General features: G+C 40.8%; 1 protein-coding gene across 1 annotated transcript; it reads right to left on the bottom strand.

Moving 5' to 3' along the window:
* Positions 1 to 1,092: 1,092 nt before the first annotated feature.
* On the bottom strand, positions 1,093 to 1,419 carry LOC115872667 (histone H2B type 1-H-like). Its single transcript, XM_030887920.1, has one exon. It carries the CDS (start codon positions 1,417 to 1,419, stop codon positions 1,093 to 1,095), a length of 327 nt encoding a protein of 108 aa, XP_030743780.1.
* Between the last annotated feature and the right edge of the window lie 7,957 nt (positions 1,420 to 9,376).

Here is a 9,376-nt window from a genome sequence, read left to right as displayed (position 1 = left end):
GGGGATTTACTCATTAGGGGTGTATGTTCAGGGGAAAGGCATTGTTGTGAAATGGATTGTGGTAATGATTGCACAACTCTTTTTTGAGATGATTGAACTATTGAATTGTGGGATATGTGGACTAAGTGACCTAAAAAGTGTTCAAAAATAAATGAAGATATCCTTCACAAAAATTCACTAAGTAAACTATGCACAAAAGAGTCAAAAAAGCAAACCAAAGCAAGCAACCAAACAACCAAACAAACAAAAACCAGGTAGTTTCATAGTGTTTGACAGTTTTCATTGAGATAAAAATGGAAGTGGCCCAGGTGCATAAGCAAATGCGGTGAAGAAAGCTGATATTGTCCAGCTATCAAAACATATAGCAACTTGGGTTTTAAAGGCTTGAAGGTAAACAAGCAGCCACCTAGCTCAGAAGCAACAAAGTCCACATGGGAGAAGAACTGTGAACATAATGAAACATCATGAGGTGTCAAAGGGATGAGGTATCAGGTATCAAAGAATAAAAAATCATATCATTGTCAATGATATGATCACAGTTCTACCTTACAAATCTGGCTAGACCAGGGGGTGTAAACTGGTACAGATAGGAACAGGAAACACAGGGAATCCAGGACAGATGATCCCTTCAGAACCAATGCTGGGAGTGGCAATAGTGAGAGGGCGGAGGGAGGGTGAGGGAGGAAAGGGGGAACTGATTACAAGGATGTACATATAACCTCCTCCCCGGGGGAAAAGTGGGTGAAGGGAGACGTTGGACAGTGTAAGATATGACAAAATAATAATTTATAAATTAACAAGGGTTCATGGGGGGCAGAGTGGGGGAGGAGGGGAAAAATGAGGAACTGATACCAAGGTTTCAAGCAGAAAGCAAACGTTTTGAGAATGATGATGGCAACAAATGTACAAATGTGCTTGACACAATGGATGGATGAATGGATTGTGATAAGAGTTTTACGAGCCCCCAATACAGTCATTAAAACAAAAAACCAGCCTAAACCTAAAAAAAAAAAAAATGGAAGTGTCCCTGCAAAGGGCCTATGGGTTTAGAGTGCTGTGAAGCTAAAGGCCAATCTACTTGGAGCTGGTGTATCAGGAAATGGCCTTGATGCCCTCTGCCAAGGCGTGCTTGGTCAGCTCTCCAGGCAGCAGCAGGCACATGGCAGTCTGGATGTCTCTGGCCGTGATGGTGGAGTGCTTCTTGGAATGTGCCAGGTGAGACACCTGTCGGGAGATGAGATCAAAAGTGTGGTAGTCTAAGTAGTCTGGGTGAACCTGCTTGAGCACCTTGTGCACGTATACAGAGTAGGTCTCCTTGTGGCTGCACTGGCCTTTCTTGTGGTCCTTCCTCTGAGCCTTAGGCACCACCTCCTTGGAGCCCTTTTCCAGGGCAGCCTCACACTGACCTGGGTCTGGCATCCTGAGAGTTAAGGACTCACGACAGAATCATGCAGTCACAGCAACAAAAACTGCCAAAGGTTTTGTGAGCAGTTTGCTGAGATGCTGGCCTTTATATCTCCAGTCTGTGGACCGAATTGAGAACAATGCCTGGCTAGACAGGCTGCCCCAGAGGCACTGGAGGTGGAAGAGGGAATTTCCCTGGGTGGGGAGCCAGCAGGTTATTCTCCAGTCCTGTTCTTTACTATGGTAACTCTTTGGTTTCTGTGATTTTATGCTAAGGTTTCTTTTTTTTCGATGGGGAGGGATGTGAAAATAAAATCCTGTGGAAAATCCAAAACAGCACATGCAAGGAAATCATCTATTATCTCAAACACACGTACATTAACCTTGCCTTAGAAGTGAGGATAGCAAGACATCACCTGACATCAATTGCCCAAGCCCACAGGAAGAACAACATGACAAAATGGGCGGGGGGCGGGGGGGACAGGGACGGAGAAAGGGGAGAGAGAGAGATTCCTAGGTGGACAATACTCACATAGTCTCCTCATATAAACGGTACCTGAAATTTTATGTCATTGAATAAATTATTGATTTTATCAATGCAAGTGCCTTATACCCTATGGAGTGTGTTATTGATAGTGATTTTATTTTTTTGTTTCTTGGTTGTGTTCCCCCCTCCCCCCACCCCCAAGTTTTGTTTGTGTGTCACTGTTTGTTTTGGGTTTTGTGTTTGTCACCATATGCCTGCCACAGGAAACCAGAGGCATTCACAACCTGTGAACAAGCGTATGGTTTTCTGAGATGCCACTTAATTCTCACCTCAATACAAGAATGGTCAGTTCCCTGAACTTGGCTCTGCTGGAGAGTCACCTTCATGGAGAAATCACCATGGATAAAGTGACTAGAGAAAAATTGTGATGAATAAAGCTGGAGGGGGGGGGGGCCAGCTATATATTGGAACAGTGTCTGGTGTCTTAAAGGCTTGTATTTAAAAAAAGCAGCCATCTAAGTGAGCCATCCGCTAAGTACACAGGGAAGAAGCACCACAACTGGTGTGATGCAAAAAGGAGGACGACAAAATCCACATACGATGAAGAAGGATCGGATTGAAATTATGGAAATTCCATATGTTAAAGCCTAGGTGGACAGTGGAAGCCCACTATCAATCTGCATAATATCTAGTCACATTAAGTCTCTGGCAGGTGCCCTGTCACCATGGTCGAGGGACTGGTAAAACTTGACAATCAGACTGAGATGATAGCCAATGTGATCATGGTGGATCGAACCATGGCAAAATATGATCCAATTTCAGTTGGCGTACCTCAGGATCCAACCTGTCTTTGCTCTAGGGTCAACTATTTCACACTCGTTCCTTGACAGAAATTTCATCTCTCTACTTTTAAATATTGATGGTGTATTTTGCTTTCTTTCTTATACTTCAGTTTTATTGTTCCTTTATATTATTGTTGTTGTTGTTTTTATTTCTTCCTTGTGGTTTTGTGCTCTTTTTGTATTCTATTGTTCCCATTGGGTTTCCTGGTGTATGAACCACAGGAGTTGTGGATGCAGAAACAATAAGTGATACATTGGTTTGGGGGACACTTGGGGAGTGAGGGAGTAGGGAGGGTGAGGGGATTTGGGGAGCAAACCAAGAATGAGAGATGGGGGGGTTACATTAGAACTGATTGTGAGGATATATATAAAATGTTTCTAAAAGTTAATTTCAGTATGAAGTGTACGATATGTTAATATTATATCAAGAAAACTACTTTGAAGTTTTTGACCCAGATTTTGAACCCCAAATCCATCTGCAGGGTATGTATTCAGATATGAATTCACTGGCAAATCTGCTATAGCCATAAATGAAGGTCTGGATGCGCCCTGCTCTCAAACATAGCAGTCCTGAGGATGCTGCTTCCACCTCTAAACTTGGTCAGTTGACGTCCCTTCCAGGCCCTACCAGAATGACTTCCCTGGTGGTCTTTTTTCCTTACCCATTGTTTGTGTTTTTAACTATATATTACTCTGGATTTTTCCTTACTACTTCATTGCTTCTCTTTTTTGGTGTGTCTGTTGGGTTTACCAGTTTGTGGAGCACAGAAGGAGTGGATGCCTAGAGATAATAACTGATGTGAGGGTTTGTAGGGGAGGTTCGGGTATGGGTTGGGGGTGGTGTTGGAGCTGGGGAGGTTGAGGGGATTTGGGGAGTAAAAAATGAAGGTGGGAGGGGACTAAACATTAGAATTGAAGGTCATCTTAAAGCCAATTTAATCGTGGGTGAGTGTGTGTGAGAGGGAGAGGGAGACAATGTTGAAATGGATTGTGGTAATGACTGCACAATTTTTATTGAGATGATTGAACTACTGAATTGTGGGATATGTGGATCAAGTGTCCCAAAGAGTATTCAAAAAGAAAAGAATGTGTCCATTATGAATATTATCTAACTAAATAAACTATGCACAAATGTGTCAACAAGCAAACTGACCCTAACAACCAAACTTACAAAAAGCTAGGTAGTGCCGCAGTGTTTGAGCTCTTTCTTTAGGATGCAAATGGAAGTGGCCCTGAAAAGGGCCTTTGGGTTTAGAGCGCTGTGAGGCTAAAGGCCAATTTACTTGGAGCTGGTGTAGTGGGCGGCGGACTTGGTGCCCTTGGCCATGGAGTGCTTGGCCAACTCTCCAGGCAGCATCACGCACATGGCTATCTGGATGTCTCTGGCTGTGGTGGTGGAGCACTTGTGAGAATGTGACTGGTGAGACGCCTGATGGGCGATGTGCTGGAATGCATGGTAGACCAAAGAGTCCGAGTGAACCCGCTTCAGCACCTTGTGGACATACACTGATTAGGTGTGCTTTTGGCCGTACTAACCTTTCTTGTGGTCCTTCATCTGAGCCTTAGGCACCCCCTCCTTAGGGACCTTCTCCAGAACAGGTGGGGACTGAGCCAGGTCCAGCATGCTGAGAGTTATGGACCCCAGAGAAAATCTTGTAGTCACAACAGTGAAGACAGCCAAAGGATTTTTTAGCAGCTTCCTGAAAGCCTGGATTTTATATCTCCCGTCTTTGGTCCAAACTGAGAACATCTCTCAGCGGAGCAGGCAGCTCTAGCAGCACATGAGGCAGAAGAGTGAAATTTCCCTCTGTGAGAAATCTGCATGGTGTGCTCTCATCTTGTTCTATAATTGGGACTGTGATTTTCATCTTAAAGTCTTTTCATTTTATTTTTTTAATGGTGTGGAATGTAAAAATATAATTTGTAAAATCCAAAATTATACACAGAAGGAAATAATCTTTTATTTCAAACACACATATGGTAAATATACCCGGCAGTGAGGATGGCCAGACAGCAACTGACATCATTTGGGCGAACCCTCAGGAAGAACAACATGACAAAAAGGGAAAGAAGAGAGAGAGAGAGAGAGAGAGAGAGGGATTTCCAGGTGGATAATATTAAAATAGCCTCCTCATTTAAAGGGTATCTAAAATTCCATGACATTGAATAAATTTTTTAATTTTATCAATGCATTTTCGGGGCTGATTTACAGTGATTTTCTTTTTCTTTCTTTTTTGCGTGTATTTCCCCCCCTGAGTTTATTTTTGAGTGACACTGTTGGTTTTCATGTTTTCTGTTTGTCACAATATGACCGCTAAAGTAAATCAGAGGCATTCATAACCAGTGAACAAGCGTATGGTTTTCTGGGATGCCACTTAATTATCACCTCAATCCAAAAATAGTTCCCAGAACATGGCCCTGCTGGAGATTCCCCATCATGGAGTGATAACCATAGATAAGGTTGCTAGAGCAAAGTGTGGTGAAGACAACCAGTGGGATCCAGCTTTCTATTGGAATACTGTCTGGGGTCTTAAAGCCTTGTCTTCAAACAATCATCCATCTAAGTGAGCCATCTGCTAAGTCTGCAGGGAAGAAACACAACAGCATGTGTGATGCAAAAAGGAGGATAACAAATTTCACCTGTGAGGAATGAGGAAGGGGGTTGACATTGTGGATATCCCATATGTTGAAGACTAGGTGGACAGTGTAAGCCCACAGTCTATCTGCAGAATATCTAGTCAGAGCAACCCTCTGGTAGATGCCCTCTAGCCACTGTGGAGGGACTGGAAAAATTTGAATATCAGACTGAGATGATGGGCAACATGATCATGGTGGATCGAACTGTGGCATAAGATGATACAAGTTTGCGTGGCATTCTTACGATCCAACCTGTCTTTGCTATAGGGTCAATTATTTCACACTTGTTTTCATGACAGAAATTTTTTTCTGGACTTTTAAATATTGATGGTGCTTTATTTATTCTTATTTTTTCATTTTATCATTCATTTATATTATTATTATTATTTTCTCTTTGCGGGTTTGTTCTCTTTTTGTCTTTTACTATTTATATTGTGTTTCCTAGTGTGTGAACCACAGGAGGAGTGGATGCATAGAGGCAATAAATGATGCATTGTCTTATGGGGAATGTTGGGAGAGGGGTAGTAGGTAGGGTGAGGGGATTTGGGGAGCAAACCATGTCGGTAGGGGGAGGTTTAAAACGGATTGTGAGATATACATTTCTTTTAAAAAGCTACTTAAGTATGGAAGTTTATGAGTTTTTGTGACATATTGCTTCAAATATAGATTGTGTGCAGGTTTGAGGGTTGTGTAGAGGTCGTGTGGTGCTGGATCTTTGGGTTAGAGGAGAAAATCAGATAGCTGTAAATAGTGTGTGGAAATGAAGAAAGCTTGATAGATGGGTAAGTACAGAGAATAGGATGTATTAGCACAAGAGTAGGGTTTAAGCAATGTTATAATTATAAGTGGTCTTCTGGCTAAGTATAATGTTTTTTGATGAATTAGAATATGGAATTTCAATAGGTGTTCTAGTACTTGTTTGTTTATGTGAAAGTGTGTGTCACTGAAAAAAGGTGGTTGGGTCTTGAGGCAGTGGTGAGTGTGGTATATATAGAGTATATCTAGTAATCTATCAGAGTCACTTATCAATTCCCTATATAATACATGAAGAGTGCAACAAATCGATGTTACTGTGTTTATAAAAAAACCCTCTCCTTTTTTGGGGGGACACTCTGTTTCCAGTTTTTAAGTGTCAGTGTCACATAGGAGAGGATTGGGTTTCTGTGTCACACCAGGTAACCATCATCAATGCAGGGGTCCCAGATAGGAAACCTAAGTCCAGAAGGAATGGAGGTCTGAGGTTTTAGTGGTTGGGGAGGGGTGCTTCTAATCAGGGGGAGGTCATGAGGAGGTAAATGGCAGCACTGGTTAATCGCTGAGTTGAAGGAGAGGGAGACTGCTAGAATTGCTGTTATATAGAGTTTTGGATTATCTGGGCAGGGTGGGGAATTATGGTTTTGTTTTGCTTTTTAAGAAAAGAATAAAAAATAAGATATATGTTATAGCTATATTCTGACTGAAAATGGTTGAGTTCGCTAGAAGGGTCTTTCTGGCACCCATGTTTTCCCCTGAAATTCAATAATTTGAAAACGGTTTTGAGTGGAGAATTTCCTCATCGAAAATATGAATTTAAACTTATGTCTTTTATCTAAGACAAATAAACTTTTTAATCTGATACTTTTTGAACTAAGAGAAATGAACAAATGTCAATAAATTACACACATACCCAAAAAACCTATGCCTAGTGTTGAAAAGAACGTAGAATGGCCAAATTAAGAATATAGAAATGTCGTGAATCTCCATTAATCCAAAAGATAGGTGGTTTGTCCTTCAGGAGACAGGACCTTAATATTTTGAAAGAGGACCTTAATATTTTGAAAGTTTAGGGTGGAGAAACTCCAGGTGATAAAACGGCACCCTCCTCATTAAAATATAAGCTCAATTAACCAAGATCTAAGTAGAAGTGAAGATACAAAAATGTTGGTCCGAGATTAGACTTAATAAATTGAAAACAAAATGAAGTCAGTATCTTGAAGGAGGAGTCAAGAATCCTGAGTATGCATTGTTGGATGAGAAATATTTCATTCCATTGGGCCTCTACTCAAGTACCCCCTCAATGCAAGAGCACTTTGTTCTATTAAACTGGCATTTCATGATACTTACCTTCCCAACACAATCACTGAAGACAAAGCGGGTGCATAAGCATACGTGAAGAAATCTGCCCGGGTATCAAAAGATATAGCGTCTGGGGTCTTAAAGGCTTGAAGGTAAAAAAGTGGGGATCTAGCTGAGAATCAATAAAGCCCACATGGAAGAAGCACACCAGCCTGTGTGATCATGGGGTGTTGAAAGGATCAGGCATCATCAGAACAAAAAATCACATCATTGTGAATAAGGGACTGTGTGGAGTGGAGACCCAAAGCTCATCTGTAGGTAATTGCAAATCCCCTTATGGAAGGGTCGTTGGGAGGAGACTAGCCGGTCAGGGTGCAATGTAGCAACAAGGAAACATAAAACTTTCCTCTAGTTCCTAAATGCTTCCTACTTCACCACTATCATGATCCCAATTTTACCTTACAAATCTGGCTAGGCCAGAGGATGTACACTGGTACAGATAAGAACTGGAAACACAGGGATTCCAGGGCGGATGATCCCTTCAGGCCCAGTGCTAAGAGTGGCAATACCGGAAGGGTGGAGGGAGGGAAGATTGGAAAAGGAGAACCTATTACAAGGATCTACATATAACCTCCTCCCTGGGGGACAGACAACAGAAAAGTGGGTGAAGGGAGACAACGGACAGTGAAAGATATGATAAAATAATAATTTTTAAATTATCAAGTGTTAAGGAGGGAGGGGGGGTGAGGAGACAACGCCAGAGCTTAAGTGGAGAGCAAATGTTTTTAGAATGATGAGGGCAATGCATGTACAGGTGTGCTTTACACCACTGATATATGTATGGGTTGTGATAAAAGTTGTATGAGCCCCTAATAAAATGATTAAAAACAAAACAACAAAAAAAGAAATCTTTCATTCCAGTTATCCAGTATTAGTCAATGCCAATACTGTTTGGGCATAAAACAACTTAAACTGGTGCAAAGCAAGTAAAAATTACTTTAGACATGATCGTCAAGTGAAATACACATGGCTGATTACTATATGACCCACTGGCTCAGAGGCACCTGCCCAAGTCTGTTTCTGTACCAGTAAGAGTGCATTGAACATGCCATCAATCAGTAATCATGGTTTCTAGGATTAGCAGGCACATTATTTGCATGGATCATGAAAAGACATTATTTTCTTCCTGGGAAAGCAAAATAAAACTCTTTTGTGTCCTAGTTTGAGACCAGGTTGTCTTGTGGTGTCTTTGACAACTTACAGCATGTTGGTCTTTGTTTCAGTTTATTGTTATAGACAATTTCATCACATCAACATATATGGTGCTCTTCGTGCAGTGATTCACCTCCAGAATGCCCTTTCCTGGTATAACTGACAAATATAGTATTTTGAGTTCGTCCAAAAATCAGCCTGGGTGATTCCAGCAGAAACTGCATTGAAACACTACTAATGGGATCACAGAATGCCACAGATCCTTAAAAACAAGTTGATGTAATCTTGTTATAAATACACATACCATACGATAGCTAGATCCCCATAAGCATGTATTCATATAAAAGAATGTGTTCAGAAAAAAAATGGTACAGGATTGTTAATATAATCTTTAATAAAAGTTTTAGAAAATAGTGTATAAAACATTTCCAAATTCCTGTATATTGATGAGGTCATAAAACAATATTTGTAAATAAATAAAGATAATGATCCATACAATATATTTTGCATCTATAGAAGTCAGCAGATCAGAAAACTGAGTATAAAATATCAAACATATTACACTAGTGAAGAATGATACAGCTTTGTCATAATTCCTAATGCTTCTCTGCAATAAGGGTTTCTCATATGTACAGTGAAGTTTTAGGATTCACTTAATCTGTTACTATGTTCCTTACATTCATAAGTCTTCCCTTTACTTTGAATTCATATATGTTTAATGAGGAGTGAGTAGTGAATA

Source organism: Echinops telfairi, unplaced genomic scaffold (genome assembly GCF_000313985.2).
Source record: "Echinops telfairi isolate 266 unplaced genomic scaffold, ASM31398v2 ScPeMD7_7435;HRSCAF=8473, whole genome shotgun sequence".
Classification (NCBI taxonomy): Eukaryota; Metazoa; Chordata; class Mammalia; order Afrosoricida; family Tenrecidae; genus Echinops; species Echinops telfairi.
Note: the sequence above shows the minus strand (reverse complement) of the source record. Positions and strands in the feature narration are given on the sequence as shown.